The 12,545-nt window shown below is 33.0% G+C and overlaps 1 protein-coding gene across 2 annotated transcripts; it reads right to left on the reverse strand.

Annotated features, from left to right (window-relative positions):
• Positions 1 to 1,899: 1,899 nt before the first annotated feature.
• On the reverse strand, positions 1,900 to 12,141 carry LOC123723211 (inositol polyphosphate 5-phosphatase K-like). Of its 2 annotated transcripts, XM_045685778.1 has the most exons (10): positions 12,058 to 12,141; positions 11,826 to 11,945; positions 11,253 to 11,478; positions 10,705 to 10,880; positions 10,094 to 10,339; positions 9,242 to 9,395; positions 7,809 to 8,006; positions 4,840 to 4,983; positions 3,299 to 3,497; positions 1,900 to 2,546 (listed from the first exon to the last, which is right to left on the reverse strand). In XM_045685778.1, exons 1-10 carry the CDS (start codon positions 12,069 to 12,071, stop codon positions 2,356 to 2,358), a joined length of 1,668 nt encoding a protein of 555 aa, XP_045541734.1. In that variant the 5' UTR covers positions 12,072 to 12,141; the 3' UTR covers positions 1,900 to 2,355. The 2 variants fall into 2 exon arrangements, with proteins under 2 accessions (XP_045541734.1, XP_045541735.1); XM_045685779.1 differs by lacking the exon at positions 7,809 to 8,006 and having other exon boundaries at positions 12,058 to 12,140.
• Between the last annotated feature and the right edge of the window lie 404 nt (positions 12,142 to 12,545).

The raw sequence follows: 12,545 nt of genomic DNA on the forward strand, positions 1-12,545 counted from the left end.
GATGGTGACAATTTCATGTCCCTCATGGTGAAAGAATGGCCGATCTCGCGACGATCCTAATAAATTTATGGCCCGTAAATTGACACGATCCAAATCACACACAATGCCAATGACTTCCAATCCAGCACCAAAACAAGTGCTCAGTACCTGAAAATTCAAATTTATTTTAGTTACCCTTAAAGATGTTTTTACAATCAATTATAGGTAAGTAGTTTAAGGCTAAGATTTTTTTTTGCTGTCTGACATATGGGTGTGAACCATGATCTCTCTCAAAAAATATTAGGGATAAACTTAGATCCTTTCAGGTGGGAATGGAACGCAGCATGCTCGGTCTGCATAAGTTGAATAGAATAAACAGTAAGAACATTAGATTAACAACAAAAGCCTAAGGTATTTTAAAGGTAATTGACCAGCAGAAGTGGAGATGGCCTGGGCTGGTTACATGGCCCAGAGAAAAGGAGCCAAATAGTTACGAACTGGTACCTTAGGGCACCTGACACCTAAGATGGTCAGACGACCTGAAGCTTGCTGCTGGTTGTTACTGGAGGACAGCTGCTCTAAACCGAGCTTATTGGAAAGAGCTAGAGGAGGCCTATGCCAACAGTTACGTAAAGATGAGGGATATTATATAAAGAAAAAAGACTACTGAAAAGGCTTTAATATAATAAGTTTAAGGCTAAGTTAAATGAATAATTATAAGAAACAAAAGGCTCACCTCCTTAATAAGAACAGCTAATCTGTCAGCTGTGACGCAGTCTCCTGAAAAATAGAAAGCTATAGGCTGTTTCCAGGCTTTTCTTATGCCAATAGCCATAAAAGTTAGGGCATGGCTTGCGATTTCTTGTGTTCGACCTTGTGCACCATGATCTTGGTAGCCATCTAATTGGTCAAGTTTAGTGTTATAATTCAGATTTTTTCTTATTGACATTTCGTCAAAAGACACAACACACAAATTGTCACTGACTGACCTCTGTCTTGTTATATCTTTAATTGTCTCAATCACTTGATTGTTAATTCCGCACATCATAGGAATTTTATTCAATAATGCCTTTAGTGAACTTACACTAGGCAAACAAAATAGTCGACTTAATAACCTATAGCATGCACTAGACTTTTTATACAAGCTTAAGGCTAAAACTTTGTCGTCTAGTGTCCATCTGCGGCCAGTTAACTTTCTGGGCACATTTTGTAATTGGCTTTGTAACAATAAATAAAAAGGACTGCTCAGTTTGCTTTTTATTATATTGTTGACTGCTGTATCATTGTGCAAAGTACTTAAAACATCCCTGTTGCAATTTTTTACTTTTTTAAATTTTCTTCTAAGTCTCAAGATTTCATTTAAGTTTTTTCTGCATCTTTTGTACAGTTTTTGTTTTCTGGGTGTTAGTTCAGCAACTTTTTTCAAATCCAGGTACTTTAATATGCCTTTGCTTTTTGAAATTTTCTGAAAAACAAAATATTCTATTTTAGAGCTTTCAATGTGCTTACAATCTTAATCACATTATAATATTCCAACAATGGCTAAGACCTCCGACAAATTTCTATAATGTTAACAGAAAATTAATCAATTTTATTTATCCACAGAAATAATGAATTTGGCATATTCAAACAATTAATAATAAATAATAAACAATTAATATTTAATCAACCCATAAGTATCATTATTAATTAAATTACCATGGTCAAATATGGGCTATCAATATTATATTCATTTGAGTGTTCTGAAGATGTAGAAAACTGAGAAGTACTGGCTGTAACTTCCAAATCCTTCTGCATCTGTGCAGTCTCCTGGTACTGAAACATTTTTAACAAACTTATTAACTTTAATTCTATGAAATGTTTACTGATTTTTACTTATGTTATAATATTATTTTATATAAAATACCAAATGCACACAATTTTTAATCTTAAGGCTATAGTTTAGTGCTATAAAAAATGTACCTGCTAAAAATAAGGAATCAACTATCAAAACATCAATAGCACTTATTGCCACACAGAGTTGTTAAGTGGTCCCCCTAAGTTTTGATTTAGTTAACATCTAATAATACACGAAAAAGTGACCCTTATTGACCACTCAAAATGCGGTAGTTAGATTGTCATATTAATGAATTTAGTGACTCTAAAACTAATTTAACAGATAAAAAATTGTATGTACTCAATATTCAACAAGACATATGTCCAATAATGACTGACACGGATTGATGAAGAAGAAGAAGATGATGATGATGATGATGATTTAAAAAAAATGTCTCAACTATACAGGGGTCACTATAAGTGACATTTACACTTAAAAATACCTTTTTATTGTTCTCGTTTCTTCCTAGCGACAGGTGAGCTGGGAAGATAAGTCTTTAGTCAGTCGATGTTGAGGTCATTGGCGAAGTGTCGCGACAGCTTGGTGACATCGAGGCCGGTGAAGTCGGTGAACAAGTCGGAGGTGGCGGTACTCGGCTTTCCATGACCCGTGCTGGTGGACGCCTGCTCGCAAGGGTCTATTGTAACCAGAGCATCTTCTTTGCTGCACACTTCGAAAGGATCTGATATACCTAAAGTGGATAAACGGCTGTGTTACAACGTATTAAAGTTTATAATTGCTATTGTAAATAAGCTCCACAGTATTGACACTAGTATTTAATACATATGGTCATACTTTATATTACCTTTGAAAAAAAAAAGACAACAATATGTATAATATGTATACAAGTGCCAAGTCGAAACCCACACTAAGTTTGAAGGTTACATTATTTGACACATCCATCATTACCAAAAATTCCTTACAAAACTACCAAAATTTGTTTCTTAATAAAATTAAAACTGTAAATAACTTAAACCAAGATTTTCTATTATAAAGCACCAGTTTAAAAACATATTACGCTCTTTGTTTGTTGAGAAGCATAACAATAACATCGTCACAAAGTATTTGTAAGTGTTTGGGTAATGAAAATTCACCTTTAGACCCTTCGTACACAAGACAACGTATATCTTCGAAACTCATATTATATAGCTGCGTCGCGAAAATCGTTGCAAGTTGTCTATTTGGTCAGTAGAGGTATAGCTACTACATGCCAATTGTATAGATTTGCTACGCCATCTTAAAAATTGCAGCAACTTTTCTCCCAACGATCTCGACAAACAGGTTGCGAGCGACTGTTTTTGGTGATGACAGATAGAAATGTCGAAGACGCGTGCTGTATACGAACATCTATGAAACTGTAATACGTAAGTCTCTTAGCGACTAAAATCGCTTTCGCAGTTTTACGTTTTTTGTACGAAGGGCCTTAAACTAGACAAGACTTACCTAAGACACTCCTGACTTCGCTATTGGGCTGGCTGAAGTATATGAACCTGTAGAAACCAGGCGTGCGTACACCACTTCCCACGGGGAAGCTGAGCGTGATGGTGCGCGCCTGTCCACTCCCAGATGAATCAGAAAGTGGTAATGATACTTTCGCGAGGTATTCGTACGCTATGTAGTCGTCTAGATTTTGGAAATCCGCCTGGAATAATAAAACGAACAAAATGCTTGAAGATTTTATCGCTTAGAGTAGAAATTCGGACATTATCAATTCTTCTATAATATGACTTTCTCGATGACTGATCTAAGACCAGTATTCCGCTAATAAACTAGCCGCATGATAGTGGAAAGACCGATTTTGATCAAATTTTATATTCAGATAGTTTTTTTTATAAATTACTAGTGTCATCAACGATAAGCTTATCTTTTTTCTTTAATCTCTTTTTATCTAATAGAGTAAATAAATAAAAGTCTGGCTATCGATTTTAACATGAAATCCGAAATATTCCATGTCATGTTATTCTGTCATTTCCGATTTGTAAAAATAGTTCTAATATTTATTAGTTGAATTATAGTTATCACTTATCAAAATTGATAAAAATAAGAAAAACTACCAAATTTATCGCACATTTCCGGTTAATTTGTATCTATACTATGGGATTATGATAACCCAAAAAGATAATTTATGCCAGTTTTATAAACAACCTATTTTAAAATGCGTACAAGTTTAGAGCGTAGAATATTAAAAGGAATAATTTTTAGGGTCCAAAATAGAAATCAATCCACTCAATTGGCCGTGATGTAAAGAAATACAGACGAACATGGATAAGCGAGTAAACTCTATAAGCGAAAGACATTGTATGGTCCCGATGTACGACCTCCATTAACAAGAAACTCGGTTTAAAGAGAAACCAAGAAAAATATAGCTGTCTCTAGAACTGTGTAAACGAAAGGTGGTACATTTTTACGACTAGATATTCAAATATTGAATAACTTGACCCATTTGATGAAAAGAGTTACACTTCATAAGAGATCTTTTACAACGAAAAGAGTTATATTTACGCCGGGTCGATTTATCAATAAAGGGTACAAATCAGCTCATAGTACATTAAATCAATGCACCACTAACACGCTTTACTTAACGCATCTCAACCTTGACCTCGATATTAGCAAAACTAGAACGATCCAATTAACTCACAATAAGCAAATATTAACTAAAATAAAGTAATAAATATTAGATTTGTACGCTTATATAGCCTTAATATAGTTGTCTGTGGTTAAAACTTATAAAACTAGAATAAAAGTTGATGAGTTCTTTCTTATATAGAATATAAGAACCCAGGATATTTATTTTCTTCTCATTTTAATGAAATATAATTTAGCCTTTGTTTATAAAGTTTAATTTCCGGACAGAGTTGTTAAATCTACACTAAAGCTCCCATTAGTGATCAATTAATTACTTAATGTATCAAATCTTGTCTTCAAATATCATACGCAAGTATGCAGTCCGAATGGCTAAATAAACTAGCAGTCGTTTGACTTACATCGTAAATGCCGATCCAATCATTAGGGTTTATTTCAACGTCGGGTGACAACGTGCACTGCGTCCTAAAGTCCGCGTCCCCGATGTACCAGATCCTCACAACGGGTGCGAATTCCACCGTCTTCTCTGTATAATTTGCCATCACCTGCAACAATATAACGACGCAATGTATAACAAAGTTCATGCAATTGGATAGTGTTTTTGCGCAGCTGGTTGACTAATTGGTTGATGCGTTGGTCGACTAATTAATCTATCGAGATGTCGGTTGAGTACTTGGTAGAGTAGTCAGTCGAATACTTGGTTGGAATGTTGGATTGGTTGAACAAAGTGTATATATTTCAGTATTTATCATTCAATATTAGGTAGCTCTAAAACGAAATCATTTGTTTGCCTTTTGATTTCAAATGTCCGATAAGTTCATAGAATCGCTATTTCAAAGAACTATAGTAATTTGTTAAAAGATAAAATGCTCACGATCGATAAGCAGGGAAATGGGATAAGGTAATCTTTTGTTGATTTCTGCGTATTTCCGTAATGGTGTTAAACTTTCGGTATTTCGCGTTACACACATTTTAGGTGCAAGGTGCGATACTTTCCCTTCACTATTACACAAAACTAAGAATATGTATGAACAATGTTTATATTTACAAAAAAAATAAATCCATCTGTCATTATTATTAGATATAATTTTTCCGGTATCAAAAAAATTCGTTTAATTAAATGTATTACAAGATACAATCTTAACGGCTGCTTATTGTAAGCTACCACTGCTGGTGGAAGAACGCTCCAGTAGGAGTGTGCTCTGTCCACCCATCCCAATATATCCCACCGATACCTTAAATTGTATTTCGTGGAGTATATCCCGTGATATTCCGAACCCACATGAAAAATGGATACAAAAGTGTTGCCAGCATAGACTTTAAGATATGTCACAACTTTGATAAAAGTCATTCAATAAATAAGATTATGCTCAAGTATTATTGCTCATAATCGAAATTACGATAGTAGATTTATTGTCTACCTATTTATTACCATTTTATTCCTTAATATAAAAACCAAGGAAATTAAGCAATTTCAGATATTTTGATATTTTTGTATGAAGTGAATTTTATAGTAAAAATATGTTTGTAAACTTATAAAATTGTAAATGAAAAGAACCATTTATTATACAAAATATTAGCGGTACAACTCAATAACTATTATCTTACACTTAACACCGGTTTATCGGAACGATTATCACTTTGTTTGGTCGATACGAGGGAAAAACATGTTACACTATTGAAACCAATAAAATTTTACATTCCCAACAATTATCCAGACGAATATAATCATAACCACATCACGTATTAACAAAAAACTAGCTAATTTGATAAGTTTTAAGATACATTTTGATGTATTTGCAATCATTGTGCAATCAAATTTTTTTGATTTCCAATATCGGATATTAAACGATAGTGACATGATAACAAAGATTATCTTCTACGTGTATTTATTTTGATATTATATTTTTACTTTAATTGTGTTTAATACATATAATAACATAATTACATACTATAAAAGGAAAGAAAAAAAACTTGAGAGGTGTCAAGGGATACCCGGATGGAACGAAGTTCCTTTCGATTAATTAGTGAAGGAATTGTAATAATTTTTTTTTTAAGTCGCGACACCACACTGTTCAATGCGAAATAGAAATGAAAATATCTGGCTTGCTTTCTATAAGAGAGAGAGAGAGAGAGACAGACAGAGAAACATGCGACGCCGCACAGCTTACAATAGCTTACTATAGCAAAAAGTGTCGTGACAACTTTTCGTAAGAATTTTTTCCGTCTAGCCCCCTTTAACAGCGCGCGATAAGGAACTTCGTTTCAAAAAACATTTTAATAAACAGCTTCATGTCATGGACTTCAAATTGACTGACTGTTCATTGCACGATTAATCCAAAACGAAAATTATTACAAACATAATAAAACCTCACGCTTCAAAATCAGTTAAGTCGTTAAGTTATCAGGACATCATAATGAATTGAACATAAATACGCACTTAATCCTTCTATTTGGGTTAGTCGAGTAAATTAAATTAAATAGAAAGTCCTATATACATAGACAATATACATAGTACATATATACATAATATACATAGACAATGCAGATCGTAATGAGGACAATAATGAAACCCTGCAACACGCTATAAAGACAGGAATATCACAACAATAACATCAGCCAGTTACATTAAACGATTTAAACTAATACAACACATGTGTTACGTATTAAATACAGTACGATAATAAATTTTATTGTAGTCACTTTAAGAATCAAATATACGTCGTTGTATTAAGAGGTCTGTAAGGCAGGGTTTCGTAAACATTAAACTGCTAAACTTTAAAATGGGAAGTGTCTAATTTATGAATTTTATAAATATTAACATATGGAGTTATGATTAAAACAGATGTTAATGTTGACGAATGAAATTAATAAAATTTTAATTGCAACACGTTACGATATATTCATTAAATAGTATACAAACAATACAAGAAAAACTTTATACATCAAGCCAATGCATACCAAAAATGCAACAAAACATACAAAAGGCATAGATGGTTCTAATACTAACTCGATTTAACTATATCGACGCTGGAAAGCATAAACGCTGTAACCCTTGAAATCGCGAATATGTTTTTCACACGTTAATAATTTCAACCATTATCAAACGATAATGATTTTATTATAGGTTAGCACAAACTACACAACATTGCTAAATACCGCATGCTTGTAGGCGTATCAGCTCACGAGTTATGATTTTTTGGCTCTCCTGTAAAGTTCATACTTTCGGGGTTACAGCGTTTACGCTTTCCAGCGTCGATATTAACATCTACCAACTATCCCCATGATACTCTTTTCATTCCAACCTTTGGTATAACGAAGGTGATCTATCTAGGCCGAACGGCAAACCAAAAAGCTCATGCGAACTTACCTCATCTGAGACGAAGACGCCATCTACGTTATCACATACTTCTTCTATTTCTTCACCTTCAGGGACATCAGGAGTGCTAGTGCCCGCCTCGTCTTTAGAGGTATCCGAAGGCTTGACGAGAGCGGTCCGCATTCTGATCATAGAGCGTGCTGCTCTCGGGACATCAGCCAGCAGGGAGCGAGTGAGGAGCCTCTGAACCTAGCGTGCATGTTAGTTTAAAGCGACTACATACATTTTTGTATCGGTTTAATGGTTTTGGATTTTTACTTACAGCTGATGCATGATAGCAAACTAAAGATGCATTAATGTGCTCAAGAGGCATGCATATGTGCAGTGTATTACTGGTAAACTACTACTAACTACTACTACTAAACTGTAGTAAGATAAAATTAGGTTCAACTTGTTTGACATGAATCGTTAGTCCTGGTATAAACTCACTTAAGGATATTTCCGTAATGAGATGCGTGTGTTACAACTGTTTTTATAGACAAGATCTTGTGAATTCACTGCCTCGAAACTGAGATGATATGCATTTTATTGCATTTTTGCAACCAAAAATGTCTCTATTTATGCACCTACTACATAATTGTTATAAAAGCTAATGTAAGAGTGTTTTTTTACTAAATAATTTTTTTTATCAAAGACGAAAACCGTAGAAGTTAATGAATGATAATACTGAAAATTCGGATGAGAAAAAATAAAAAATTTGTTGCCGCCAATCATCATAAAGGTGGATATAGACTAGAACATTTACTTGTAACAAAACAACAAGCAGCTCCATGATATGTTCTAGTGTATCACTCTTTCACGAACCAGACATGCTTTGGAAACTATGCTTTTACCTATATTATACCATTCGTAATAACGTTACATTACATAGAAATGCTTGAGAAAATGCTCTAGTGTATATTCACCTTAAGCGTATATTAAAACATTCTTCGCCTCACTAAATTAGTAGTTGGAAAAAAATAGAAATATAACCAACAAAAGTATGTTATTTTGCAATAACATAGCAACGCAATAGCTTATATAACCTCCTCATTTAATTAAATCTCTAGCACGATGTGGGCCTTGGCTTCGTTATTACGTGCACACTACGATATATTTACGATGCGGAGTTATTATAGCTGTCATAATAAAACCAAGCCGATTTAACAAATAATCAAGATTCAAGACGAATAAATTGTTCACAAAAAAGTGAAATCAAAATGTAAAAATAGTCACAAACATGTCACATTTAGGAACACGAAAATAAATATGTCACAAGGACAATTATCAAAACTTATCCCGTATAATTAGAGTTCATTAGTCGGAACATCAACACATAAACGCTATGTAATATACAGTCCAGTAAAGGCTTACCACTAATATTAGTAATTTTCCTAAACAATACTCAACTTACATGCAATTTAAATTAAAAAAGTAAAACTGACCTTGATGGTATAAACTGCTACCACGGGTTTATGGTCACTAACTGTGTAATGTGGTAGGTCATTGTAACTTAAGCAATCCGCTCTCAGAGTTATGTTCTCGTAATTATTTGGTACAACTTTGTACAGTATCCTGTCCGTCCATGATGGTTTTCTCCTTAAATAAAAGATGAATTTTGTATAGTACTAGTAATTTGGATGGAATATGTTTGACAGTTTATAATACACTAAGAAAAGAATCTCTCTCCTATCTTACACTCTCAAACCATCTCTCTAAATCATCAGAATGTCTTAGGTAATTTTAAAAATGTTGTTACACTCAAGTCCAATAAAAAAAATTATTAATTCACTGAATAAAGGTTGGAGCCAAGCTAAATTCAAACCAAAGTGTTTCTCGGCCAATTAGCAGCAATTTTAACATTCAAGTTCAACAAATTGTTTCATCTTTAGTGCTCTTTTCAGAGGTTACATCAGAGGTATTGCTGACGGAATATGATTGCGTTTAGTCACATTATATAATTCTACGTAGAATTTAAATAGGAAAACAGCAATGTCAATTTATGTAAAATGGAAAACCATGATTCGAAATACATGAGAAATATGTATTCTCATCTTTTTCAAAAGTATTACCCATTTTTCTCGATTTTTAGGAAAAGTAGGTGCTGTATTATTTATACAGATACATTACTAACTTATGTGCTATCTAGACTGTAATCTATCTTTTTTTTTAATTCCTCCACATTCATCCATAATAGAGTTGCTCGGTAAAATCACCCATACATCCATACATACAAACTTTCTTTCACATTTGTAATATTTAGTAAGAAGTAAGTTGTTATAAGCAAATTAACTTACTTGAGATCATAATCATCTGTGCCCAATATATACTTGTAGGTAGGTGGGAACCTAATCTCAGGTTCCGTTAACTCAACGAATGCTTCATCTAATTCCTGGGAAGCATACAACTGGTCATATTTGAGCAGTGATGCATATTTATCTTTTTCTACCTCTTGTAACTGGGCAGCAATTTCTTCAGCTGAAGGGCTTTCACCAGACGGATGATCAAGACGACAGTTCAAATCTCCAATGAAGAACACATAGCTAAAAATATTAAGCTAATTATCACTAGCACTACATAGAAATGAATGTGGTTAGTTCATTTAAAAATTACAAATACTTATAATAAGTGTTAAAATTAATAAAGTTACGACATTAAGTTATTCTACGCTTATTAATATTTGATATTCAGATTAGGCACTGTAAAAACCGTTACAATACTTAGTTATTAAAGTGGTCCCACAATATCTTATTGCATGCAAATGAAATATGTAACCTTATCATTATATCATATAATTTTAATTCAAAATTTTTGTTATAGCTAAAAGTAGATTAACAAAGTCATACAAACAGTTTACCTTTAGTCTATGGATTACGAAAGATATAATTTTATTGCAAAATGTACTCACTCATGGTACAAAATATGGGTAGTTTCCGTGACATGGTATGTGTGGTTATTTACTATTGTGTTGTAATCAGTAACACGATGATGGTGTAAATGTTCATGTGCTGTAAGGTGACAATTTACAAGGCACACTGAACAACCATAGATATTGAACCTCACACTAACCGCACCTTTGTTCCCCTGAAATAAATCTTACTTATATTATAAGTATGGATGGATGTATGTTTGTTTGAAGGTATCTCCGAAACGGCTCAATGGATCTTGATAAAATTTGGCTCATACATAGAACATAGTCTGGAAGAACACATCGGCTACTTATTATGCTTTCTTAATTCCGCGCGGACAGAGTCGCGGGTGACAGCTAGTACTATATAAAAATCACTATAAGAAACATTTCAATCTTTTTATACCATTCTATGAGGGATTAATCCACCAGTTATTCAAATTTCAGATTAATATATATTCCGTAGTTTTAGTTGCCAATTCAATATTGAAATATACAATTTTTGAGAACCTAACTAAAAAAATTAAATAAAAGTTAGATAAGCTCACCCATAGGCCTCCAAATCCAGTTTTAGTATATTGAGCTTCAATATCCCGAAGATGTGTAACATGTTTCAGCTGTGTATACACTATCAGTAAGATGCCTTGCAGCCTTACTGTCTTTGCAATGATGAAGCCTTGTCTACATAGTATCTTATTAAAGGTAGATGTCCATGGGTCAGTGAACAAACTGTCCATTACCATGTTCTGAGGAGCCGATTTGACCTCTTGTAGACTAAAAAGCATTTATTATTCAAAATGTGTACAATTTTAACGCAAAAAATCTGTCAAAGTGTGCAAAATCAGATAGGCAATATACAACTGTTGAATTAACTAAAATCAAACACTTTTTTCGTCCTTACAATACAATTCAGACTGTATATATTTTTTTTCACATATTAAATTTTGACTATTTTACAGATCGAAAAAAGAATTGTCAAAAAGAAGAATATAATAATGTAAAAAGAGTTTTAATTATAACATTTACGGCCAATCTCTAACAACAACTTTAAGAAACTTTAAAAATACATCAAGGGAGAGATATTTAATTATCAGGTAAGTTTTACAGGTAAATATACAAACCCAATAACATAGAAATCTGGTAAAGGTTTATTTCTATTAAATTGTGATGGAAAATCCAATAAGGAATTCAAGTCTTGACCTGGAGACTTAGTAGCCACATTCCAGGTCACAAAATAAAACCTGTAATAAACAAAACACATTTAGGGTCTCAGTGACTGCTGAGAGGTTTTAATTTGAGGTCATGTTACATGCCTTCGTTTTCCGTTTGTTTAATTAGCGACAAAAGATTTACCTTAAGGTATCCATTTTTAACAATTTCTTTAATCTGAGCAGCGCATAAGCTTAACTTAATATATTATCAACAAAAATATGACAGGATATTGAAAGAAAATTAGACAAAACTAAACTTTGGTGAAACACGACTTATTTTACACAACGACGATACCAACAGTTAGTGAATGTTAAGTTATTCACTCGTAACTCTTAACTATTAACGGTCTTATTCATAAAAAGTTATAGAACGCCTAAAGTGTTCTATAAGCTTGCTATAAGAAGATTGGTAAAAAATTGTATTCATAACAGCATTATAACGACAAAGAGTTCTATAAACCTATCATAAAGTTATGGAGGCCAGGACCCTACTATAACAGTACTATAAGAATAAAATACAAGATGGACGAACTCGTAACAGCTGATTACTAAAAATCTGACATTTGACACACCAATTGTTTGTCAATGTTATTTTGTAATCAAATAATTTTTGCTGATTTTATAAAATAA

The sequence above is a fragment of the Papilio machaon genome, chromosome W, assembly GCF_912999745.1.
Source record: "Papilio machaon chromosome W, ilPapMach1.1, whole genome shotgun sequence".
Taxonomy (NCBI): domain Eukaryota; kingdom Metazoa; phylum Arthropoda; class Insecta; order Lepidoptera; family Papilionidae; genus Papilio; species Papilio machaon.